The 25,534-nt window shown below is 42.6% G+C and overlaps 4 protein-coding genes across 7 annotated transcripts; 3 read left to right on the forward strand and 1 right to left on the reverse strand.

The window, feature by feature from the left end:
• Positions 1–217: 217 nt before the first annotated feature.
• On the forward strand, positions 218–3,544 carry med22 (mediator complex subunit 22). 4 transcript variants are annotated; one of them, XM_070834006.1, is made up of 5 exons: positions 218–303; positions 543–696; positions 849–929; positions 1,183–1,391; positions 2,906–3,544. In XM_070834006.1, exons 2-5 carry the CDS (start codon positions 574–576, stop codon positions 3,096–3,098), a joined length of 606 nt encoding a protein of 201 aa, XP_070690107.1. In that variant the 5' UTR covers positions 218–303; positions 543–573; the 3' UTR covers positions 3,099–3,544. The 4 variants fall into 4 exon arrangements, with proteins under 4 accessions (XP_070690107.1, XP_070690106.1, XP_070690109.1 ...); XM_070834005.1 differs by having other exon boundaries at positions 223–303; positions 547–696; XM_070834008.1 differs by having other exon boundaries at positions 268–296; positions 547–696.
• Positions 3,545–3,637: 93 nt separating this feature from the next.
• c7h9orf78 (chromosome 7 C9orf78 homolog) lies at positions 3,638–6,283 on the reverse strand. The gene is made up of 9 exons (XM_070834004.1): positions 6,131–6,283; positions 5,889–5,948; positions 5,722–5,773; positions 5,561–5,631; positions 5,356–5,433; positions 4,778–4,975; positions 4,560–4,696; positions 4,377–4,481; positions 3,638–4,172 (listed from the first exon to the last, which is right to left on the reverse strand). Exons 1-9 carry the CDS (start codon positions 6,205–6,207, stop codon positions 4,075–4,077), a joined length of 876 nt encoding a protein of 291 aa, XP_070690105.1. The 5' UTR covers positions 6,208–6,283; the 3' UTR covers positions 3,638–4,074.
• Positions 6,284–6,374: 91 nt separating this feature from the next.
• Positions 6,375–10,032, forward strand: nfu1 (NFU1 iron-sulfur cluster scaffold homolog (S. cerevisiae)). Its single transcript, XM_070833805.1, has 8 exons — positions 6,375–6,443; positions 7,582–7,682; positions 7,778–7,913; positions 8,588–8,654; positions 8,742–8,859; positions 8,959–9,022; positions 9,120–9,294; positions 9,646–10,032. Exons 1-8 carry the CDS (start codon positions 6,385–6,387, stop codon positions 9,682–9,684), a joined length of 759 nt encoding a protein of 252 aa, XP_070689906.1. The 5' UTR covers positions 6,375–6,384; the 3' UTR covers positions 9,685–10,032.
• A 788-nt stretch (positions 10,033–10,820) lies between these two features.
• On the forward strand, positions 10,821–25,424 carry LOC139203707 (glutamine--fructose-6-phosphate aminotransferase [isomerizing] 1). Its single transcript, XM_070833551.1, has 19 exons — positions 10,821–10,889; positions 12,816–12,923; positions 13,399–13,506; positions 13,634–13,759; positions 13,859–13,917; positions 14,000–14,134; positions 14,219–14,280; positions 14,362–14,441; positions 14,536–14,641; positions 14,792–14,955; positions 16,577–16,672; positions 17,095–17,192; positions 17,382–17,502; positions 17,872–18,029; positions 20,514–20,628; positions 21,096–21,223; positions 21,540–21,707; positions 22,276–22,437; positions 23,597–25,424. Exons 1-19 carry the CDS (start codon positions 10,883–10,885, stop codon positions 23,639–23,641), a joined length of 2,046 nt encoding a protein of 681 aa, XP_070689652.1. The 5' UTR covers positions 10,821–10,882; the 3' UTR covers positions 23,642–25,424.
• The last annotated feature ends 110 nt before the right edge of the window (positions 25,425–25,534 follow it).

A 25,534-nucleotide genomic window follows, 5' to 3' on the forward strand; every position in this document is an offset into this window, starting at 1 on the left:
TGACCTGAACAGGTTTATTTTCAGTGGTTAATGTATTGTTCCCTGCAGTAATAAAATGTAAAATCTAGAAATTCCGTTTCTTTATGTCACAAAAAAGGATGAGCGACAAAAGGTGACCTTTTTAAAGCGACACTTTCGGTATTTTGCGGTGTGGTTTCACAGGTTTGTCGCTAGAGGGCGGTACCACACACAGACACACCGGAAGTCAGCTGGCATTAAACACCCAGAAGAAGAAGAGGCGCTAATGTTGTGGTTCTCGTCTTTATTCAATAACGACATTGTTTACAAAGTATGCGGTAAGAAGTAAGTGCTTACAATTATAGAACCTGTAATAAACCCCATTCATGCAATAGTAAACGAATTTAAACAACGTAACGTAAAGATGCGCGTTTTTCTCAACAGTTTAGGTCACGAGAGCACGCGCCTTTTCACGCTAGCTAGCTGCTCCGCTCGTGAATGAGTTTTTAGGTTGTTTTTGTATCATTTTTTGTAACGTAAAGCTGAAACGGGTTTGTGTGTGTGTGAACTTGGACTGTGAACAGGTAGCGTCTGTGCTGCCTTGTCCTGAGCACCATGGCCACTCAGAGAGTGCTCCCCCAAAGCAAAGAGACTCTGCTGCAGAACTACAACAAGAGGCTGAAGGATGATATCAGGTCCATCCTGGACAACTTCACAGAAATTATCAAAACGGCCAAGGTACCCGTTTCTCTCTGCCTCCCTGTTTCTCTCTCAGTCTGCCACTTTCTCTTCTGATCCTGTACATGCGCCGTCTGTTGTATTTTTCATCTTCTGTCCCTCCAAACTCACGAGTGTTGTTCTCATATTCTCACCCTGTTTCTTCTGTCCAGATTGAGGATGAGACGCAGGTTTCCAGAGCAACCCAAGCAGAGCAGGACCATTATGAGATGCACGTCAGAGCAGCCAACATTGTAAGTGTGTTAAGGATAAATAGAAATAGTGCAGGAGTGCATCAGCTATGCAAAAATCCTTAAAAATGCATCCTGATATTTTTGGTATGTTTGGAAAGTCTGAGATCTCCACCAGTATGTAAAGTGAAGTTACCTTGGTTTGAGTATCGTGTGATGCTTTGCATAGGGTTTCTTTGAGTAGCTGACACCGAGCAGAGAAAGCGTTTTATTTTTTTTTTAAACCCATTTCCCCTCTTCTGTGTCGTTGTATCAGGTGAGAGCTGGTGAGTCCCTGATGAAGCTGGTGTCCGATCTGAAGCAGTTCCTGATTCTGAACGACTTTCCCTCCGTGAACGACGCCATCAGCCTCCAGAACCAGCAGCTCCGCTCGCTGCAGGAGGAGTGCGACAAGAAGCTCACCTCGCTCCGTGACGAGATCGCCATCGACCTGTATGAGCTAGAGGAAGAATATTACTCCTCCAGGTACAAATAGGCTCATACTTGCCCCACCCCACCCCATCCCACCGCCCCTCTGTTGTCCCATGCCCACCATTCACTGCTGAGCCCCAAAGGAGGGTTTAGTTCGGCCAACATCTAAACACGACACCTTTTAGGCTGAATTTATCTCATCATCACATCCAAACGGCACCATTCATCAACACAAAGCTGAGGGTTGTTGTGACTGGGCTCTTCTCACTAAGTGACTTGTAGGTTAGTAAGTGCCTTGACTTTTTTACCCGCTCTATGACGTGTGTCATAATTGGTCAGAGTAGGAGGACTTCAGCGTTAAAGGGTTACACAACTGAATATCTGCAATGTAAATGTGTCCAGCTATCGAAATACAACAGTTCAGCATGTATTTTGGGACATTTGATGCAGTTTACTGATGCAGTATCTGGTGACAGGGATACATTTTGTAACTCAGAACATGGAGCATTGGTGTTGATCCTCCTGCTGAGTTTATTTCTAAATGTTGCTCAGACTTGAGGTGTCCCAATCTGCAGCATCCAAAAGGCCTCGGCGAGGTCCAAACAGATATCGTCAGGTACATGAGAGAGACGTATGGTTTAGTGGAGTCTAAGTAACGAGGCCTTTGCTCCTGGTTCATTTACAGCAAAGATATTTTAAATTGAAGTAATGACCAGAGTTCATCAAAATCCATGAATTTAAAGCACTTGGTATTTTATCCATGGATGTTCGTGGGGAATATGATCTCCCTCCAGAAGAATTGTAATTTGAAAGAGCTAAAACTATAGCAGAATATAGATTTTATAAACATATAAATCGTTTAAGATTATTTATACAACATATCTGGTGTATTATGGTAGATTTTAAGGATGTGGGTGAATGTTTGATATGTAAAATTAGGCATTGAGTGTTTGCTGTTTATTTATTTGAGGTCAAGTCTAAAGCTAAAGAGTTTCTCATATTTCTGTAAAAGCAATTAGGTGTTTATTTTCAATTGATTCCGTCCTTAAGACCACAAGTGACTCGAGCTGTAACCTTGCAAGCCGTGTCAGCCCCACATGGCGTGGTTGTACACGTGTACCAGTTTTATCCCAGCTGTTCCAGCAGACCCAGGATGATTAAGAAATAAAGCAGAGACAAAACACTGTAGTAGTTTGTCTTGTTTTCTGTGAGAACGTGTTAAGCAGTGTCTCTCAGTCCTGTTTGGAGCATGCCAGGTGTGGGCCTTCCTTCCTCGCTGCACTCGCTCTGCTTTCCCTCCATCGGCAACTAATCGCAACCTTTTTGCTGAACTTGAAATCAACAGTTGATGAGTCACACCCCTGACTACGGTGTCTAGTTGATGAGCGGCTGTTTAAAGCGTTGATCCTGAGCTTCTCCATAACCTCCATGCTTCTATCGTACGTGTGCCTTTTCATGTGCTCCTCCATGTGTATGAGTGTGCTTATTCTGACCTGCCGCTCTCGTCTGCTCCTCTCTTTCTGTGCTGCGCTGATTCTTTGTCTCCTACTGGTTTCCGCTCTGCAAAGCTACAGTCAGTGGGACAGCACTGATCTGCCACTGTGCGAGGCCTACCGCAGACGAGACAGCTGGGCCTCCCCAGGCAGCAGCTGCAGCTCCACCCAGGGGGACCGAGAGGATGCGGAGGGACCTCCCTCACAGGAGACAAACCCCCAACACCACCTCAACGGACACGGGACATCCTCTATAGAGAAACCATGAGCAGAAAGTTGGACACTGATTGGAACGTTGTGCTCAGTTTTGGAGGATTTAGTTTACATCGTGTGAACTGGTGTCTGATTAGTTCTGCTACTGGTTTGTGTTATGGACTAAAACTTAACCTTCACGCACTGAGGATTTCTGTTGTATAAAGTTATTTACAGGAAAAGAGTAAAATAAAGACGCTGTACTAAACAAGAAACGCTCATTGAAATCAGAAGAACGACGGCCTGTAGGATGCATCAGAGGTAACAATCCCCTCAGTTCAAATGACTTTCAAAATGAATTGAGAAATTGCAAACTTATGTACTGTATATTCATTACTGAAGAATAAAATGCTTACAATGATTTTTAATGAATTTTTAGTGTACCTCTGCAGCATTTACATACCAGTATAACTTTTTTATATTCATATGTTGGACTTGGCTTAAATAGAGTTAATGTTCTTGTAATGTTTTATTTCTGAGGTTTTATGTACTTCAAGCACTGGTGACATTAAAGAACAACTCATATCTTGTGGTTTCATGTTTTTAATGGAATCGGTCTTTGAAAGCCCTATAAAAAAAACAATTCTATAACTAAAAGATAAGACGGAAACAGAAGTGGACTAAAAAGCAAACGCCTCACAATTCAAAGCAGGAACCCCACTCAGTCCAATATGTCACATGTTATTATTTAATGTGTTCTGTAACACAGTCTTGTCTTCTGTTTTTGATTCCTTGGTCACCAGACAACCCCGAGCCACATGATTTACTCAATGATGTTGAATTCTCCTTCAACATAGAACATTCAAGAAAAGCATACAGATACACACAGGGAGCTATTTACAGTATTAACAACACTGTCTTGGGAGTCCTCTGAACCAGCCTGCTAATTATTCTCATGGCACATCTGGCAGCTTCAGTCTTTTCCAAAGATGGACATCACATCGAGCAATTTATCCTTAAAAGAAACGCAAAAGTAAAAAGCATCCAGCTCCTCAATATCGTCGGTTCATCTTCTTGAACTTCTCATAGTGGTAATCATCTGTGGCCTTCTCGTTGTTCGGACGTTTGCGGTAGTTGGGTGGCGATGACGCTGTGGAGGAACAGAGGTTGAGCGACTATCATACTTCTTGTATCAACAATGTTTCAGATAAAGTTACAAGGAGAGTTTATGGATACAAGTACAATTTTACCTGCTCCTCTGTGTCACTGCGCTTATTTAACAGTATTGTGCGGCCTGGTGGTGCTGAATTGCTGTACTCTAAAGATTAGTGTGTGGCTGTGTACAGTCTCTTACCCTCTGGACCTGGCTTCTCGGTGTCTCCCACACGTAGCGGCCTTGCTTTGGGCTCTTCTCTGTGTCTGTGGTGCCTCTGCGGTGCGTTCACATCCTCATGATAGACTAAGAAAAGACATTTTCGTATTTAACCAACCTTTCACCTCTCATTTGGCCAAATGTTTACAGAGCGACCGAACTTACAGCGGTTGTGTTGGACGTAGTTGACAGCGATATTGGTGGGTACAAAAGATGTCCCGTGGTCTTTCTTCTTGTTCCTTTGTTCCGCCAGAAGCTTGGCTTTTGCCTCCTCTGTGAAGATAATGTTCTTTATCTTTGCACTGGGAGAGACAGAAACAGGCCGTCAGTAACAGGGTTGCATCCTTAGCTGCAGGATCATTCTGAGAGACTTCTATACATACTCGATGCCAAGATCCACTTCAGGGATCCCACTCAGCATCTGATTGGACAACATTTCCTCTGTCTTCTTGGCCGAATTCACTCGGATGTTCTCAGGCAGCTCATACAGATGGTCCTCTGCATTCTTCACCTTGACTTTCTGTTCCTCAGCTTCCACCAACCCCTTCTTCTTTTTCAGCTCTGTCTCAATATATTTCATCCTGTGAGGACAGATTAGTGCAAGAAATGAGGTTTTACAATATTTCTATGAGGCACTTTGAAAACTACTATGTGTGAAGATCCATAATTCCATCCATAAGGTCCTAAATAGTGGGGAAAACAATTTTGTATTTTACGCCATTCAAGATGTGCTATAACTATTGCAGGAAATTCACTTACCTTTCAAACTAAAATTACATTAACTAAGCATGTTTTGCATTTGGATACTGCTGTTTAATGTGCAGATGTAATCATGCAAACAAATTAAGAAATGGGTGCTGACTAGTGTGTGCTCTCTGAACTTAAATCAACAAAGTTTGAGTGCCAAAGAAAGTGAGATTTTTCTGTATGTGTGTGTGTGTCACAAGTGAAAAGAACATACATGTCTGCATCCTCATCTCTTCTGTTTGTTTCAGCAGAAAAGGAGGTGCCCAGGTTGAGGTCCGTCTCCTCTTCCGTCCTGCATGTGGAACAGAGGTCATCTCGGGTCAAAGCGGTGTCATATTGTAATTACATACTAGTACATACACAACATGTTACTAATAACACTGAATCAAACTATTTAAAGCAGTCACAGATTTGCTTACATGTCCCTGTTCCTGTCTTTGACTTTCTTCATGTCTACAACCCCTCCAGTCTTCAGTTTAAAGGGGTCATTCTGTAAGAAATGTTTATTGAACAAATAGTCAGATAAACACATGTTCTAGTTCATCTAAAGACAAATTCAAATTAAAAAAACATCACTTACATCAATTTCAGCCTCTGGCGGCAATTTCTCTCCTACCAACAGGGCGGTCACGCTAAACAAACAGGGATCAAATAATAATGGTTTATATGTTTCATTATACTTCAGACACTGTACCTTCTGTTGGTGTTCACAGTTTGAGGGACATTTCAAAGTTACATTAACGTTACCTGACTCCGGTCTGTCGTTTCCGCAAACTCTGAAGCTCTTTAGCCTCTTCTACTTTTGATCTAAACGACCAAGAAGACACATACACAAAAATGAAACAAAATTAGCTTTAAAAAAAATACAACCAAACCCCAAACTCGCTAAGTCCGCTAATAAATATGTAGTTAGCGTGGCTACCTGCTAACTAGGCTACGTTAGCCAACGTATTGTTGTTAGTGCTGTATTTTCAAATAAACTACTTTACCTGACTTCCTCGGTTGTCTCATTCTCCTCCGCGTCTGAAGAGTCCCTCCTCCTCCTAAAGTTTTTGCCACGCGGCATTTTCAATGCAGTCTATGTTGTTTCTGAGCTTTCGCGTATTTGTGTCTTTCGACAGCAGATGGTCAGATAAGCTACGTTTGGGTATTAAGGGAAGCTTTTAATGAACGTACAAAATATTGCGTCACTTCCGCATATAGAACAGCGCTCTTCCGTTTGCTTTAGGTAATCACAACAAACATGGCGACTTACAGACAGGTCGGCAGGTTGTTGAACATTTCAGCAAGACTTTTGCGTCCGTAAGTTTACCTGTTTGTCAGCTGTGAGAATGTGGTGTCTTCTCATTTTGCTTTTACAATGCTTGTGTGAATGCACCGACATCTTAAGTACCAGAGCCCGGCTGATGTAAACTGTTAGCTGCCAGCTAACGTTAGCTAAGTGACAGAGTGACGCAGACTGATCAAGACTGAACTTGTCTGTTATTGTTTTCACTTCTTATTAGATCACAGACTACTATTAAAGTTTTTAACACTGTCAAAAAAAACGCCATACTGTAAAACCATTCTTAAAAAATCAACTAAATAACGTATATAAATTAAATAAACCTCAGTCAAATCAAGAATGCAGTTGTGACTTGTTAGTTAACTACAGCCTCGGCTCGAGGTTAAAAGCTAATTTAGGTCATAAGCAATTTGTATTACCTCTGTTACAAAGGCGTTGCGCACTTAAGTGTTTCATTGCGTGAGTCTTACTCAGCCGGTTCCTCTGAATCTGTTACTGTCACACCCTCAAGTGGGAGGAGATGAAACAGTGTTGAACGGACGCTGCATGCTGTGATTTTCAGCAGATTTAATCTGTTTATGAAATGTGATTTTTGCTGCATTAACCAGAGTAAATTGTCTAATTACAATTACGGTACTGAAGTACAATTTTGAGGTTCTTGCACTGTACTTGAGTATTTCCATTTTCCATCTATATAATTGTACTTTGCTACATTCATCTGATCATTTTAGTTACTAATTACTTTAGAGATTCAGGTTAATTATACAAAATGTAATCAACAGATACATATGAGTTTATTGATCTGTGTGGGTAAATTCACAAGTTATCCAGTTTAAAGTAATTCAAATTGGCTCCAACTTAATCAGCTGCAACATTTAAGTGCATGAATTTGTCAATACATATAATACCAATATATAATAAACATTATTCTAAAATGAGCAGTTTTGCATAATGAGATCTAGTAATAATGTAAGTATATTTTGATGCTTATACTTTTATAGTAATAGTAATTTTATAGTAATAGGATCATTTTGAATGCAGAACCTTTACCTGTAACAGAGTGTTTCTACACTGTGGTGTTGCCACAAAGTAAATGATCAGAGTATTTCCTCCACCATTAGTAACCATGTGAATCTCTCTTATGTGTTGTCTCAGTCTTGCTGCCAGTGGATACCATTGCGTGGGATCACACTGGCCTTCACATAATGCAGGAGTTTCGAACAGATGGCCACAAAACCCCCATTGGGTCGTTCCTGGTTTGTATTCCTGCATCATCCTTGGGGCTCTCTAACTTGGAGAAAACACTATACAAAGACTGTTGTCACATTCTCCGTGTTCTGTCTTTTTCCAGGAAGAACCATGTTTGTGCAGACACAGGACACACCAAATCCAAACAGCTTAAAGTTTCTGCCCGGTCGCATAGTTCTCGAATCAGGAACTATGAATTTTGCCGGCCCTCGTGACGCACACTGCTCGCCCTTAGCCAGGTAAATGATTTCTTAAATACAAGCTTACTGAGAGTAAGAAGTCGCCTTCACAGCAGGCATCTTGATATGGCGTTAGGGGAATACCACCGCTTCACATCTAAATGGAATGCAGCCATGGTGATTATTATTATTATTATTAGCTACACTTGCGGTTGGCAAGTTACCTGTGAAGATTAATTCACCAGCCGTAACAGGAGCGTGAGAACTGAAGCAATGTCTGTGCTCCCAAAATAAATTTTGATCTTTGTTGAGCGCAGAACTAGCAGTGAGACTCCCATGTCCTTGAGTCTGCAGCCAGCGGCCTTAAAGCTGAGCGCGCTGTGCTCATAAATGTGTGAAACACTGTGTGTCCTCCAACGCATGGTTAGATTTACTGTGGTTTTTGTCTGCACTTTTACATCTAACTGAGCGTTTGCTCATTCAATGTTAACAGTTCTATACGTCAATACTTCATGTGCCGTTAAGATGTTAAAAATGTATTCAATTAAAAGTATGATATATATGTAATACATGTGTGCAGAGATTCTTATGTTTATGGATATTTGAGATTTTCTTTCTGTTTTTAAGTACAATGTCTATTATTGGTTTAGTTTTTGTACCATCTTTCTTAATATATTGAAAAATGAATTCATCCCAAACATAAAAAACAATTGAATATTCTGTGGCATCTTCAGACAGCTGTTCAGGATTGATGGAGTCAAGAGTGTGTTTCTGGGCCCCGACTTTATCACCATATCAAGGGTAAAACCAGGCACAAGTTACATATAACTCCTAGTATAGCACCTTGTCATGTCATTGCTAACTTGTTTCCTCTCCGTCTCCATTTAGTCTGATGAAAGTATAGAATGGAAAGTAATCAAGCCTGATGTATTTGCTGCCATAATGGACTTTTTCACCTCTGGACTTCCTGTCGTCAACGAGGACAGCAAACCTAATGCAGATACAGGTAAGGATTTCAGCTGCGCAGCGCGGAACACTTAAATAGATGGAACCAATAGGGCAAGCTGTTTTGTGAATGCCAAGGAGTCTCCGCTTGTCTTTTCAGCACCATCAGATGACGACGATGAAGTGGTTGCAATGATCAAAGAACTGCTGGACACTCGAATAAGGTAGCTGCTCGCGAAGATGCACTCTGATATAAGTGTCTACTCTGTTACCATGGTTTCCTGTCCTTGTAAAACACTTGTTGACGTTCTCCCTGCCCAGGCCAACAGTGCAGGAGGATGGAGGTGATGTTCTGTATCGAGGCTTTGAGGACGGCATCGTCAAACTGAAGCTGCAGGGCTCCTGCACCAGCTGTCCCAGTTCCATTATTACTTTGAAGAATGGAATCCAAAACATGCTGCAGTTTTACGTCCCCGAAGTTGAATCAGTGGAGCAGGTTTGTTCTCCTGCCAGGGGACATGTCGTAAACATGCTGCGTCATTTGGTTACAGCAATGCACACTTCTGGGTTTAATTGTATCTAATATACCACAGGCAGTAACAGTAATTTAATCAAATTTAAGAGTTGCCTCTGCCTAGATTTATATTTGATTTATTATATACTTCTTATGATTGTATAAAAGGTTGCATTGGCACATACTTTGTCATTACACTTAATTACCGGCTACAATCGGCACACGCAAACCGATACGACAACCAAACTCTTCAAAAATACACGAGAGAAAACAAGCAGTGGAAAAAAAGTCTCTTTTAGTTGAAAATGTTAACTAAACTTTTTTTTCCCGCAGGTGAAGGAGGAGGACGAGGAGGAGGCTGCTCAAGCTTGAACTGCACTGAAACTAGAACCACATTTATACATTCCTCTCCCCCCAGTCACCCCCTTTTAATGCAAGCCATAGTTACAATAAAATCAGCTGGTGTATAGCATAGCTGTGTGAACATCAGTATCAACAACCTCATTATTCATTCATATGTTATCATTGATTCTGGTGGCTATATACTGTACAATGACAGAAGAGCCCAGTCAGAGAGACTGATGACTGCAGAACTGAAGTAAACCGTATTTATTATTTCATATTGTTACACCTTCTCTGAATCAGTTGCTTGTCACAACAGCCTTTAGGTCTGAAATGCGCCATACTGTATGTACCTAAATAAAGTTTATTGAAATATTTTCTGACTGCTGTGCCTCCAAATGTAACTGCATTTTATTGCGTATGTGGAGTGAATTTCCTTCAAGTTTCCTTCAAGCTTATGGTTGCTGGATGTCACTGTCACAGTCATACAGTTTTATAAGCTATTATATATATATTTGTCATTTTCCATGTAGAAATACTTTTGGCAAATGTAAAGAGTTGCATTTGTTGACACTCATTGCAAATGTGGGGCCGTTTTTCAGGATTGTTAAGCAGTTTTAGAGTTGGGCTGTAACTAAGATTATGTGACACAATTATAGGAGTCAGTAACAAGAAGAGGTGTTTATATTGTGATAACACACATTACGCATTTTTAATGGCTGTTTCTGACATTTTGGGTCAACAGCAAAGTGGATCCAGCATTCTCCATCAGTATTGCAAACCTGGCAGCGTAGAGATGGGGATAACATATCATTTACACAACAGTGTAGGGAGATACAGTTCAACAAAAATACCAATGATTAGTCAGTTAGCCACAAATAACAGTCAGCGAGTTCTGACCGTGCAGACTCTGACATTCTTCAGCGTTAGGCAGAGAGCACACAGACCTGTGCCTGTGCAGTGGTGTTGACTTTAGGTGGGTTCAGCAGTCCAGTGGGATCTGCGGGCTGGCCGTAGAGGAGCTGACCTGCCCACGGATCTGCATCCTGATGCCACGTCAGGAGAGCCTGTGTCTGTAGGTGTGACTTGACTGACAGGCCGCTCGACCAATCAGAAGGTGCCATGGAGGAAGGCGGTTGGCCCTGGTTCAGTGAAGTCAGAGGGGGCGTAGCTTCAGTGACAGACGTTTCCAGCTACCCGAGTAGCTACTGGCACCCAAACTGTAGACATGTGTGGTGAGTACTCAATAAATTCTGTGTTTATATCACTCAGTAGGAAATATATCGTACCCCGCATTTATTAGAGCAGTTAATACATCAAATGTGAAAGGCTGCTGGTATCGGGTTAAGCTAAAAAGGCGCAGGGCAGTTGAAATTAGCTAGGGGTGGCTAATCTGAGTTAGCGAACATGAGCTGGTGCTGCTGAATCTGTCAGCTAGCCAAATATAAAGTAGCCGCTGTTTCATTTTATTCTACACGTTGTCTGTGTGATTAAGAGTGTCAAACCGCAAGTCGATAATGATAACGAGTTACGTGAAAACGATGTCCTGCTGTCCTCCTGCTGAAGCCTCACTGCTTCCGCGGTCTGAGAGGACGTTAACGTTACGTCCATCGCGTAACTTTCCACTAAAGCTATGTCTCTCTGGTTTGTACAGCTAGCGTGACGTTCTTGGATTAGACATACATTAATGTGATGTTTTATGTTTTAACTGTGTCGTAGAATAATGTCTGTCTTTCCCCCCCCTCACACATTGGCTGATAACTGATGCCTCTCTGGCTCCCATCACTGTCACTACAATCAGAGTTCAGTAATCAGACCAGATAGACTAGTTGGTATTCTTAGGAACCAGAACAGATGCCTTCCCTATTCATATCGACTGTGGCTGTGATGTGTCACTCTGCTGTGGTTAATTTAGCCTCCTGTTAAACCTGTTTCCTCAGTAAAGGTTGGTCTACTCTGCCTCAGTGACTTGGTCACTTGCTCCTCTGAATGAATGCTCTGTTGAGGCAGGCATCCCTCTGGCTCCACATCTGCATTTATCCGTCAGCGCTTAGCTGTGTAACAGGGCCGTATTTCATGCCCCCCTTTGGCCAATTAAGTTGGCATTCCTGTCGGTGTGAGCTAAAACTGGGACCAGCTGAGTATTTGCGGGAAGATTTGCTGATTATTGCTGAAATCAGTCAATTAAATGCCCTAGTCTTGACATATGTGGGCCTGTTACTGTACCACAATTGTCTTTGTGTCAGTTTTGTAATTATACACAAACAAATACAAATGATTTACACAGTGATGCTGTAACCATTTTGAAATGATATGCAGATCGTTAGAAGGATGGTTTTAATGTGCAGTCACAGTTGCGTACAAGCATCTCGGACCAAAAGACATTGTGAATGAGATTTCTTGTACCACTGTGACAGCTACTTCCTTTCCCACCCTTTCCGTGGGCAAGAGATAGCTTCTTTGGAAACACCGGGTCTAAAGATACACTCCATTGTCTCCAAGCAGACCCTCCCTCCTGTAAGACTGGTTTCTCACACATCACCCACAAAAGAGGTTTCACACAGAAAACTACATCTGTCATCACTAAGTAATGCTTGTCCCACTTTCTTAAGGTTTTGTTGTTGTTGGTATTGTTTTTTGGTTGTTTTTTTTTTTGTCTCTGTTGGGCCATGCTCGATTGAACAGGATAAACATTAGGAGAATTATTGGAGTTATATTTGATTAACACTTAAGTAAATATTCAAATTAGAAATATAAACATTGAATTCATTATTTAAGTCTGTTACAGACGTGTAATATTTCTTTATTTTGTTTAATGAGAATTTGCTGTGTATGTTTACTATTCATGCTATTGGTTATTCTTGTTTTGTTTCCTTACATGTTATTTGTTACATGTTCGAAATAAAATGTATTGAAAGAATCCCGGGACGTCCCCCTTGGTTACAGCAGCCAACTTGCTATAGACATTCTTGTTATTAGTGTAGGACAGAAATTCAATATTAAACATATTGTGACTTCATTTCAATCGATGTATGCTTTCAGCCACACTTCTAAGCAGACATTTATTAAAAGAAGTAACAAACAAAAATCTGTTTTAATGGGCTGAAATATTCTATGTAGAAACACCACTCTACATCTTAACATTTTGTTCCCTTGCTCAGGAATCTTTGCCTATCTCAACTACCACGTGCCAAGGACTCGCCGTGAGATCCTTGAAATCCTTATTAAAGGTCTGCAGCGTCTGGAGTACAGAGGCTACGACTCAGCTGGTGAGAGAGATGGGAAAAGGCTCATATCATCAAAACACACTTTTTTTTTTTTGTCCTTTCCTTCACTATCTCCTTACTGCCTGCCTGCAGGACGATTATTCTGATAATGCCCCTGAGTTGCTGAGAGTATTTACAGCGTGTCCAATATGATGTTAATTTTATTCATTGAGTTGTTCTAACGAGCTAAGAACATAAAGCGAGACTGGTGTCTTCTGAATTATTCAGCAGCCATTGTTATCATGTTGCAGGGTGAGATTTGCTGCATCAGTAATGCAGCTAATTTACTGTTTGTTAAGTCCATTTACATTTCACACAGGTCTCAAAGGTTTTTTTTAATGCATTAGCAGCACATTATGTTAGAGTTCTGTTCTGATATTAGACCTTAAAAACAGGACATTACTTACTAAGTGGTAGTAAAAGCATAATACAGTTTTAATCATAGTAATTCTAATGATATTTCTTCTTTTTTTGTCAGGTGTCGGAATTGATGGCGGCAATGGCAAGGACTGGGAGTCAAATGCCAAGTCTATCCAACTGATCAAGCAACGTGGAAAAGTGAAGGCTCTCGATGAAGAGATCAACAGTAAGCTGAGACGAAGACGTTCACTTGACAAGGATCAGTGATTAACAAATGAAGCCTTACTTTGTCATCATTTGTATCGTGGTACAGTTTGGATACTAAATGTTCTCTGTGTTTGTTTGACCTTTAGAACAGCAGGATATTGACCTGGACGTGGAGTTTGATGTCCACCTCGGCATTGCTCACACCCGCTGGGCCACCCACGGTGCGCCAAGCCCAGTCAACAGCCACCCCCATAGATCTGACAAGACAAATGGTCAGTTGTGATAAAAGTGGAAGGCTAACTCCACACCGCTAAAGGCTTTATCTCGTATTCCAGAGCAGCTCAGACACTTTTTTTCTTTCTGGTCCGCAGAGTTCATCGTCATTCATAATGGAATTATCACCAACTACAAAGACCTGAGGAAATTCTTGGTGAGCACGTAGCTTTCATAAACTCTTCTAGACATCTTTTCATCACTCTGACAGGAGACTAACTGTCTCTCTCTATCTCCAGGAGAGCAAAGGCTACGAGTTTGAGTCAGAGACCGATACGGAGACCATCGCCAAACTGGTGAAGTATATGTACGACAACAGGGAGAACGACGACATCAGCTTCGCCACACTGGTGGAACGGGTGACCCAGCAGCTGGTAAGGACTTGCTCACGTGCACTGCTGCTCTTGAAGTGATGAACAGATAGAAGAGCCTGTCTGATGTGTTTGTTCTTCCACCAGGAGGGAGCGTTTGCCCTGGTCTTCAAGAGTGTCCACTACCCCGGAGAGGCCGTGGGCACGAGGTACACTCCCGCTGATGCTGTCAAACTTGTTAGTTATTACAGATTAAGGTGTTGTTGGCTCATAAAAATGTTGCTGTGCAGGAGGGGAAGTCCTCTGCTGATGGGAGTGAGGAGTGATCACAAGCTGTCCACAGATCATATTCCTGTGCTGTACCGCTGCTGTAAGTTCACATTTCTGTTTTTAGTTGAATTCGTCCACATGTGATTGCGTAACTGGGACCGAGGCCTAGTTATTCTTTTTTTATTTCTCAACAGCTAAAGAAAAGAAGAGCTGCGGTGCCCTACCGAGAGCAGACCAGGACACCTGCCTGTTCCCTGTGGATGAGAAAGCTGTGGAGTACTACTTTGCCTCTGATGCAAGGTAAGCAGACACCTGTGTCTTTGAAACCAACCTTTTACAGCATCCAAACATTCTCCATGAAACAGCCCCCTCGTCCCCCCGGCTCTGTTTGTGTCCACTCTCAACTGTCGAGTGTAAATCAAATGTCGTTTTCTGCACGGCTCTCAACAGCGCAGTGATCGAGCACACAAACCGGGTGATCTTCCTGGAGGACGACGACGTGGCCGCTGTGATGGAAGGCCGACTGTCCATCCACAGGATAAAGCGCAGGGCCGGAGACTACCCAGCCCGCGCCATCCAGACCCTGCAGATGGAGTTACAACAGATCATGAAGGGTGAGTGGAAGGTCGGCCTTTGTTCTTTTCATTACTCCCGGCCATATTTGCAGATAAATCATTGGTGTGCTGGCTTGTAATTCTGCCCCGAACCCCGTTATTATTATGTAAGTCTTGCTGGGAGACTGGCTGCTCGCATAGCTGAACTGGCTTTTAACAAACAGCCCTGAAGCCGTTGTTCTTATCACCCAGCTAGTTACAACCCTGCTGTATCAGTTGCACCCCCCAGGAAAGCCACTGCCATTAAAATCACCCCTGAGGTGCAGGACTTTATGTTTGACTTTTCGCTTGTAGTAGGACAGTGAACCATTTTTTGTTGATTTAAGCTTTGTACTTTAGCACACAAGATTTGATGTTAAACACGGACTAATGAGGATAAATAGTACATTTCAGCTCTAATTTGAGAGTATTTACAGTGGAGAAACTGTAGCTCTTTTAATACAAAGTTTCCCAAATTGAAGGCTTATATATATTATGTCTATAGCCCCATATTGACCCCACAGACATGAAAGGGGTATCAATCCTCTCATCTAACTCTCATCCCAAGATCTCAAACTACTCCTTTTAAGGGGGATTAGGTCTGCTTTTTCATGTTTCCACTATTTTCATAATTAATTAATCTGCAGATAATTTTATATATTCATCGTTTTAGTCTGTGGAACATTAAAAATTTGTGAGAAATACCAATCACAACTTCCCAGAGCCCAAAGTGTTCTCTTTAAATTGCTGTTTTTATCTATACAGCAGTCCATCAGCCAAAAAAATATTCCTGTCATATAAGTCAACAAGCAAACTTACAAACAAACTAATAAAGTGAAGAGGACCAAAATATATTGGTCAAATTAATAATAATTTGCATCCTGCTGTTATGTCCTTGCAATTGGGGAACTAAGTATAAGAGGGACACCTTGCACTGTTCACCCAATGTGGAAGTGAACTGAAAGACGACACTTTGACCTCATCGTTGTGGTTTAATTTCACACAATGGAAAATGTTTCACCACCGCCTGTAACCTATTAATTAGAAGTCTGTGAATTATGGCATTTCTTTCCTCCCCGCTGACTCTTCCTCAGTCGTCCAGCAGAGGGCAGAGGTGAACTGACGCTGGCTGGTCTCTACATTCCTTTGTGGTCCTGTCATTACTCAGCCTCTCTCCTCCGTTTCAGTTTCTGGAGCCTTTCTGCTGAATAACCTAATTCGCATGACCCAATTTGCTGTCAGAGGCAGGCTGACAAACGCTCGCATATTTCAGTGTCACGGTTTATTATTGATGGAAAAACACTATCTCTCTGCTGCCTCACATTTGTTTTTCCTTCATTTAAGAGGCGGCTTACCCTCTGGTTCTGAATATGTTAATAAAAAAGACCGTAGGGAGTTACTGCCTTTTTATTAAGAGAGTCTGATTATCAGTAAAACATTGTAAAAAAATTTCTTGCTTCTCCAGGAGGCTGCGGTTGTTTTTAGGTACTCAATGCATGTCAACAAGACCCTTGTCAGGCAGCCTCATGGCAGCTCACACTTTATAAAAAAGTCCATCACTGTGTGCCTCAGAGGCATTTACCTTTTTTTTTTTTTACTAGTGTTGGAAATGTTCCCCTCATTTCTGATCCTCCCACCGCAGGCAACTACAGCTCCTTCATGCAGAAGGAGATCTTTGAGCAGCCAGAATCTGTGGTCAACACCATGAGAGGCAGAGTCAACTTCGACAACAACACAGGTTAGAGAGCAGTCTGATGAGTTCTCAGTTATGTCATAAAACACCAAGAAATGCACTATTTTCCACTCTGTCCCCTCATGCATTTCGTTCAAACACATGATCAAATGTCTTCAGTTTAGGATTTCCAAAATGCAAAACTCATAAGAACACACTGATTATTTCAGTCATAGAATTGTTTTTCAACAAGGGTCTGGGCGAAGTTTGTCTCTTAAATTTTGCTTAAATTGTCTTTTTTCCCCTCTTTGTTCTTGAGTAAAATTAACAGAACTACATAGATGTAAAAAAGTAAAGCGTCAGAGATTGTTATTTTTTTCTTCACATTCTTTCTCAGCACTCTCATCAGCTCTCTGTGGCCCCTTTTTTAATGAGGTGGAAAATAATGGAACAGAATGATGGACTGGCTGTTGGGTTTGTTTTTTCAGTGACACTCGGTGGATTGAAGGACCACATCAAAGAGATCCAGAGGTGTCGCCGACTTATCCTTATTGCATGCGGCACCAGCTACCATGCCGGGGTAGCGGTGAGTAGCCACCAAACAAATGCTTTTTTCCTCTATGGTGTACATGCACATATTGGAAACATGCATCAGACCTGTAGGATCTGCGATAGCTGTATTGTGGTGGTTTGAGTGACGGCGCCTTCTCCGCTCTGAGCTCGACTGGCTTGTTTTAACAGAATGATGCTGAGCAGTGCTCTGTTGCTTTCCCAGACCCGCCAGGTCCTGGAGGAGCTGACCGAGCTGCCTGTCATGGTGGAGCTGGCCAGCGACTTCCTGGACAGGAACACTCCCGTCTTCCGAGACGACGTCTGCTTCTTCATCAGCCAGTCAGGTGGGGAGGCCGGTGCCATCTGGACTTGATCGAGTGCACATTCCCCATTTGTCCTCCTCTTTCCATCCCTGGGAGCCACTTTGCTTCTTCCTGATTTATCTGTCTTGTGCTCAGCATGAATTTTATCAAATTGTTAAGTCAAACTTGTGCAGTACAGTTGCTCTTCTGTATTTGTACCGGTCTGCTGCTTCTGAATATGTGGTGGGGTTTTTATTAATGTGTGTGATGTTTATTTTTGTTGCAAGATGTGTGAGATATTTCTCTCAAGTGTTGCTATTTCCTAACAAACAAATAAATCAGCATGATTTTATTGCCAGACCGTTACTTTGCATAAACTGTTATGTTTTTCCATTCCTGCCAATCCTCCAGGGGAGACTGCTGACAGCCTCATGGCCCTGCGCTACTGTAAGGAGAGAGGAGCTCTGACTGTGGGCGTCACCAATACAGTAGGCAGCTCCATCTCCAGAGAGACCGACTGCGGAGTCCACATTAACGCCGGGCCTGAGATCGGAGTAGCCAGCACCAAGGTCAGCCTATGGACCTTACAAACTGTGACTGGGGGAAATGTGTCGTGGTGAAATGTGTGTGTGTGTTTTTTTTTTTTTAGATAAAGGTTCAGGTTGCACTAAATGCAATACATTTTATTTCCCTCCCTCCCAGACTGCTTAAACCCATTTTAAATAACTCTCTTGCTTGACACTTTAACTAGTGCTGAAATCTGTAGTTGATCAACAGAAAATGAGTCTACATCAAATTAGATGATCAATTAACTGTTTATATCTGTTTTGAAAATTTCTTCCAGCTTCTCAAAAGATAATTTGTCATAATCTTCTGCGATAGGAAATTAAATATCTTTGGGTTTGAACTGTTGGTTGGACGGCAAAAGCACTTAGAGTATTATATTAGTTTGATATTTTTATGACTAGGAAAATGGTCGTTAGTTGCAGTCCTCTTTTTCATTGACGTACACCTGCCAACTGCCATAACTTTTCACTGAAGGATGTGACGAGACAAAAGAGTTGGTGACTATTCTGTTGGATGTAAACAGCCAACAGAGATTTATATTACATCACCAGTTACTGTTAGCTCACGACACCCACTCAACCTATTGCTCAGTTGTGACAAACAATGTGTCAATTTCTCTTTGGCCACGAGCATGTGTCCATGAGAACTGCCACATATTCATCTGTGCTACGATGTTTCCCAGTGACATCATAAATATTTGTATGCATGGATGGCACCCGAGTTAGAAGAAACATGTTTTTTTTTAATATTTTGGGTGAGTTGAGCTTGAAGAAACCGTAGACCAATTTGTTGCATCATCTTATAAATGAACTCAATGCCCAGTGACACTGAATGAAACCCAGATGAAAACTCCATTGCGAGTCCTGCCCCGCCTCTTGGAAGCTGACATTTTCCTCCACAAGGATCCCAGCGGGGAGTTGAAGAAGCCTGATATTCTCATCTCAACTCATGTAAAGCTGAGATCCTTGGTTTTCTACCTCTCCCCCCACTCCCTTCTAGAAACCAGAAGGAGCCCTGGCTAGCGGGGAGAGAGAGAGAGAGAGAGAGAGTGAAGCAGGTCCCTCCCTGGCCCAGCCCTTGGGCTTGGCTCAGCCACTCTCGAGCTGCTCCAAAGCCCCAGAGCACGCCTCAGAGACGCCATCATTTACTGCTTGGCTGGCGGGGCCACATCCCCACACCCAGCTCAACCAAACACTGCACAACCTAGCTCATCAGATCACTGGAGTATCGCACCCAACTGCTAAATGACTCCAAATTCATCTACTTGGCCTTTTTTTCCCTCTGTTTCACTCAAGGTTTTTTCTTGTTAAATGGCAACAGACATTTTTCCAAATCTTATGATCATATTCAAGATTTATGGAATAAGTCGAGACTTAAGACTAAATACTTTGATGCTATCAAAAGGCAAATCCCTCTGGCAGGTCGGCTGGAAGTAGACTGCCCTTATGTATTGCGTAGCAGAGTCCACTGGGAATTTACAGGGGTTACAAAGTTTGTTTTCTAGTCCATAAAGGTTTCTGTTTGAAGGAAATCTTTTCATGTTTCAGCTGTATGTAAGGGTGGTCACCTAACAGTCAGCATGCTCTGCATGAAAAACACTGAAAAGTTGGTGACGTGAACACACCACGAACACCACAGTTTACTATGTGTTTTAAATATGTTGCCACATCTGACCCAACAGCGCAGACTGTCAGAGTTCTGAGGGACTGTGGTTAGCATGCTGTCAGGGGGGAAAACCCGGTGTAAAGGTTTTACAGCTATTTTCTTGGCCTTAGACACTGGCATTTCTGAGTCTAGAGGGTCCCGTGAAATGACTTGGCTTCGCTCGAGCACTGATTGAATCTCCCAAATGGGCATGGAAGGCTTCCAAACGTGCTCGGCGATGAAGGAACAGAGAGGGGGAGTGGGCTGTGATGACGACAGGCATCGAGGCTCAAATGTGTTGGGGTTTCAGGCGGTGACACATCAGAGAGTGTGCTCTCTGCTCTCTGATGTGATGTTGCGTGTTCAGTGTTTTCCAGGATGAGCAGTGCTAGCTTGACCGAATTCGACTGCAGGCTTTTTAATGCTGCGTGGCGTGTACTAAAACCCATCTCCTCTTCCATTTCTCATCTGGTGCAGATTATTAGCTGGAAACAAGAGTTCACTATCAAAGCAGGGAGACAAAGACACAGATTCTAAGATCTCTACTGAAAGAGAGACTAAAGCCAGGATCTGGTTGCTGGACTTAGTATTCAGTATTGTAGTGTAAGGGGTGACGTAACCTCTGTTGCATGTCACACCCCCCACCCTCCTTTCCTTCACTGTCCCTGCTCAATAAAGGCAGAAACTGGCACAAAACAATAGTGATCAGTAAGCAATTTTACAATATCTGCTGTTGTCCTTATAAATTGGTCAACAAGGAAAACAGCGTGAAAAGTGTGTGTTTATATTGTGCTAACATTAATAACACGTAGCATCTGCTTCTCTGACTTGTTGCTCTGCAGGCCTACACCAGCCAGTTTGTGGCCCTGATCATGTTTGCGCTTTTGATGTGCGATGACAGGATTTCCGTGCAGCCCAGACGCCGTGAGATAATCCAGGGCCTGAGAGTGCTTCCAGGTAAATCAAGCCGCGAGTATAATTGTGCTTCAGCCAGGGAAACATGATCACATGTGAGATTAAAATGTATAGAGATGGAAAACCAGCTCTCAGAGCAAAGATCAAGTACATACGAAGCTTGTTTCATTTTTGTTGTTTGTTCAAACAACCCTCTTAGAAGAGGAAGCAAAGTGAGCTCAGAAGAAGAGAGAGCAGGGGAGAGTAGCTCTTGGCTGTAGGCCCCTCGCATGCTTCTCTGGATCTAAAGCATATGATGGCATGTCCCTAATGGTAAACTAATGAGGAATGTCTGGCCACTCTGCTGCTCCCTGCCCAACATTATGAGTCTCAGTCCTCGTGACAGCAGCAGGAGCATGTCGACTGGGTCATTTATTCAAGATCATGCACTGTATTTTTAAAGTTTTGTTGGCTCCCACTGTTCCAAAAAATTCCTCAGTCATATTCTTTTTTTCTGTCGTCTGTGTTAGATCTGATCAAGGAGGTGCTCAGTTTGGATGATGAGATCCAGAAGCTGGCGACGGAGCTGTACCAGCAGAAGAGTGTACTGATTATGGGCAGAGGCTACCATTATGCCACCTGCCTGGAAGGAGCACTGGTGAGCAAGTACAACCTTCTATTCTGCCTGTTTCATCCGATGAGAGCACACGGTTCTTCTTTTATACAGCAGTGATGAACCAAGTGTCAGTGGAGGGCTTTATAAGAGTAATGCCAGACTAGAAGGAATTCCTTAGCTTTTTTTTACTCTTGGACTTGGGTAGTGAATTATAGGTAACTGTCTCGCTCCTCCTTTGAATAGGAAAGCACTGAGCAAAGAAATTTCAGGTCTTAGAAAAGTGATCTTAGTATGACAGACACGAACTGAGGCGTAAACTCAGATTTCCTAACCTGTGGGCGTTTTTCATCTCGTGCAGAAAATCAAGGAAATCACGTACATGCACTCAGAGGGCATCCTGGCTGGAGAGCTGAAACACGGCCCGCTGGCCCTGGTGGATAAACTCATGCCGGTCATCATGATCATCATGAGAGACCACACCTACACCAAATGTCAGAACGCCCTGCAGCAGGTTGTTGCCCGCCAGGTAAGGCCTATACACAAACACACACACACCATGAAATACCAAATTCAATGGAAATTGAGTCATAAATGTTGATACATTCAGGAAATATTAAAGTGAAATGTTTAAGACTAACTGCTGCAAAGAGAGATGACATCGTCATCAGTCTCATGATGTCTTGTGTTTCTCCGCCAAAGACTCTGAGCCTGTCTCAGATCCCGTTTCACCGCTAAGCCCAACTGATTGAAACACACATTTTAAATGGTAAACATTAAACTCCTTGGACACTTGATGACCGCAGCACATTTTGCATGTTAGGTTAATTTTCACAGTCCTGTCTGTGCCACACCTCTGATCCTTCACCCCAGTAAATATGAGGGTGGGGTCGGTTCAGCGTGACATCACTGCTGTTGGTAATCTGCAGCAGATGTGGGTTTAAGAGGTGTGAAAAGAATATACCTGCTTTTTTCCCCTTCCCGGAGCGGGTGGGAAGGGGGAAACAAGCAGGTATATTTTGAGATTCAACTGTTTGCGTCCTGCACCCAGGTTCAGGGCGACACCGATCGATGATTTGTCTATGTTTGACTTGCAGGGCCGCCCCATTGTGGTCTGCGACAAAGACGATTACGAGACCATCAAGAACTCCAGCCGCACCATCAAAGTGCCTCACTGTGTGGACTGCCTGCAGGGCATCCTGAGCGTCATCCCACTGCAGCTGCTGTCCTTCCACCTGGCTGTCCTCCGAGGTTACGACGTAAGCACCGTCCCTCCAGGCTCAGCCGTACCTGCTAATCTGTTTTGCCAAATGACACTTATCAGTTTCTCAGTTCCCACATGTCCATCGTTTGCATCTGCGGTCATCATTCTAACTAAAAACGTCCAGAATCACCAGTTCGCCAGTGTTTACCTACACTGTCCCCTGTTGAAAATGGTTATGATAAGAGTATACAGGTTGATAAAGTGAAGTTGAGAGCGTAATTCTCACATTTAGTGGTGAACTGGCCAATAGATTCATTATAAGGGAGATATGTTTTTACATTAAGCTCAGTGTCTCTCTGGGCAAAGCAAAGGCATCGAGAAACCACCACCAGAAATAAACATGATGCAATGTTTATAAGTGCAGCTCATTGTGTTCCTAACTCACTCAGACAACCTAATTTTGAGTGGAAGCTTGTAAACCTCCTTATTTCAGAACACTGTGGCAAAGGTGATGGTGAGTTTGGCTGCCGCACTGAAAGGATTACAACTGCATGTAAACACATCAATCTGTGTGCAGATTCAAACTCGTCATTGGCAAATTTCTTACGGTAACAAAAACCGTGTTTGCAAAGAACGCCGTCACTGAATTTAGTGTTACTAGTATTATTGTTTCTGTCAGAGATGTAGCTTACTGTCTAAACAGCGCTGGATTAGCTGCTGTACCTTTTTGTGTACGTCTCTGTCTCTGCTTCACTACATGATAACAGAGGTCAAAGTAAACATTTTAACTAAAGTACGGCGTAAACACAGCCAGTGCTGACGGTGGGTTTCGAGCACTTAAAATCAGAGAGATGTCCTCGCAGCGCAGCCCCTTTTCAGCTCTTGGTTTTTAAGTCGATAACTATTCACGAGTGTGCCAAACTGTGCTGCTGCTCTGATAGAGAAGCAAACATCCTTCACACACCCACACTCTGTCTTTGATTGATCTGTCAAAGTTTCGGACGCCTGAGCATTGAGGAGCGTTCTGGCCGAGGATTTGGGAATCATAAGAGCGGCGCTGTCAGGCTGCCATATCACTGGCTCGCACATTAAAGCGTGTTACTGTTGTGCTTTCGGTAAATCGTACTAGATAGTTTGACAGTCGCTTGTAGTTGTCCATTCATATGGCTGTTGTTTGTCATTTGGTAAAGGACCTCTCTTCTGTTTGAATACAGGTGGACTGTCCAAGAAACCTGGCCAAGTCCGTGACCGTCGAGTGAGACGCACCATTCATCACCAAACAACAAAAGCCTGGCAAGCACACGTACAGATGGCGACAGAGCGCCTGTTCGCAGAAACCAAGAGAAGACAAAGTCCTGTTAATGTGTCTCGTGTCAAGGCTCTTTTTAATGCAATCTTTTACTCAACAGATGTGTATCTCACTGTTGCATATTATCTGTATTTCACTGTCTATTATCTCAGAAACCTTTGGCATCATTGTTGTACTATTGTTAGAGAAGCCGTTCTGTCCATGGTGGCGAGGTCTGGCCTGGCACTGACACACCTTCATTACTCTCTGGGTTTGAGTAGCTGTAGCAATGACAAGCACTGACAGTTTATTCACATTCATGCCCATATGTTTATGAGCAAGCTCTCCATGTGTACTTCTGCTGATTAGTCTCACTGGGAGCCTCTTGGAGCTGACGTTAAAAGCTGCTAACTGACAGAAGTTAGATTTGTAAGACCTCACTTGCTCTTCTTTTTTTTTTTTTGTCTTTAGTGCAATGATTTGTAGTTAAGTTGGGATATTTTTCTTTGGCAGCTAATCATTTGAAGTGTCTTTGCTCCACAGTTGAAGTAAACGACAGTCTTAAATCATTCCAAGCTACAGGTCACCGCTTCATAATTGCAGTGCAGTTTTTCGGACTTTCCTCTGTGGACACACAACTCGCAGCAGGAGCAGCATCACAAGTTAGATTACATAAAGTTTGTGAATACATTACTGTGTAAAATCTCATTGGATAGCTTACAAAAGCGTGTTATTGGGTGTGACATTTACTTCTGTGACTGTTTGCTGTTTGCTTTTAAAGCTGTTTGTGCACAGTTTGGTGTTTGATTCGTAGATTTGTTAAACCTCTGTTGCCTCACTGCTCAAAAGAGAGACCATAGTGCTGATTTCAGGTCTCCAGTTTACATTGACACTACAAACTGAAGTAATTAAAGTGAGATGAAGTTGCTAACCTTAAATAGACGTTGCACCCTGTTGCCAGCCCACGCCCCGCCACCATGACTGACGATGTAATGGGACCATTTGAAGCTGTACTTCCTTTCCTTTGTTACACTTGTTTAATTGTCTTTTTATTTGGTTTTATATTATTGAAGTTGCTCTTTGATTCGAAATGTGAATGTTACTGTCATTTGAAATGTCCTGTCAAACCAAAAATCTCTACAATGGCTTTGGCAGTTGTAAACCAAAACATATATATTTTGTATGTTCATCCTATATTGTCTTCGTAGCCAAACGTGCTGATGCTGGTAGACTGCGGTATGAAGATGCTTCGTGGCCTAAAGGGAGCGTAGACACAGTTTTATGGCAGCGTGTCAGACTGCAGATGGTTGTTTAGATGTTCAGTTGCCAGCTGTATGTGCGTGAGATCCCAAACGCCTTTGTTTCACAAGCCAAGGAAAGAGTGATGTTGCACACACACAGTTGTGTGGTGAAGAAATAAGAGCTGCTTGTTTTTTTTGTTTTTTTTCAATTTAAGGTTTAAAGATATTTATCTTGCTTTTGCAATCAAGCCTTAACTCGATTTTTGCTTCTTTTTTTTCCGCTTCTCCTGAGCCAGTGAAAGGGTTTGAAAACTGGTCAATGCTGTTACAGGTACTTTTGTAACCCACATACATACTGAAAGCAGATTCTGATTTCTTGACTGGTGGCATGGACGAAGGACGCTGCACTGAATCCTAGCAACATCTGTTGGAAGCTGTCGGGTTACTGAGAGAGTGGGGCACTATTTATTAGTGGAACTGATGCAATAAAGTGTCAAGTACTTCCATTTTTAACTGTCTTAGCTCATTCTGTTAGTAGATGCAGTTGTTTGAAATGTACATGTAGCCTAATGCAAACCATTAATTGATTAATTGTCAACTATTAATCGCCAACTATTTTGATA

This window comes from Pempheris klunzingeri, chromosome 7 (genome assembly GCF_042242105.1).
Source record: "Pempheris klunzingeri isolate RE-2024b chromosome 7, fPemKlu1.hap1, whole genome shotgun sequence".
In the NCBI taxonomy this organism is placed as follows: Eukaryota; Metazoa; Chordata; class Actinopteri; order Acropomatiformes; family Pempheridae; genus Pempheris; species Pempheris klunzingeri.

Coding starts and splice junctions, on each gene's coding strand:
- med22 (XM_070834006.1), top strand. CDS start 574: ATGGCCACTCAGAGAGTGCTCCCCCAAAGCAAAGAGACTCTGCTGCAG. Junction 697..848: donor AAATTATCAAAACGGCCAAG/GTACCCGTTTCT, acceptor TCTTCTGTCCAG/ATTGAGGATGAGACGCAGGT. Junction 930..1,182: donor ACGTCAGAGCAGCCAACATT/GTAAGTGTGTTA, acceptor TCGTTGTATCAG/GTGAGAGCTGGTGAGTCCCT.
- c7h9orf78 (XM_070834004.1), bottom strand. CDS start 6,207: ATGCCGCGTGGCAAAAACTTTAGGAGGAGGAGGGACTCTTCAGACGCG. Junction 5,434..5,560: donor AAAGACAGGAACAGGGACAT/GTAAGCAAATCT, acceptor TTCCACATGCAG/GACGGAAGAGGAGACGGACC. Junction 4,482..4,559: donor CTACGTCCAACACAACCGCT/GTAAGTTCGGTC, acceptor GTCTTTTCTTAG/TCTATCATGAGGATGTGAAC.
- nfu1 (XM_070833805.1), top strand. CDS start 6,385: ATGGCGACTTACAGACAGGTCGGCAGGTTGTTGAACATTTCAGCAAGA. Junction 7,914..8,587: donor CACTGCTCGCCCTTAGCCAG/GTAAATGATTTC, acceptor TGGCATCTTCAG/ACAGCTGTTCAGGATTGATG. Junction 8,860..8,958: donor CAAACCTAATGCAGATACAG/GTAAGGATTTCA, acceptor TTGTCTTTTCAG/CACCATCAGATGACGACGAT.
- LOC139203707 (XM_070833551.1), top strand. Junction 13,918..13,999: donor AAGACCTGAGGAAATTCTTG/GTGAGCACGTAG, acceptor CTCTATCTCCAG/GAGAGCAAAGGCTACGAGTT. Junction 20,629..21,095: donor GGGCCTGAGAGTGCTTCCAG/GTAAATCAAGCC, acceptor CGTCTGTGTTAG/ATCTGATCAAGGAGGTGCTC.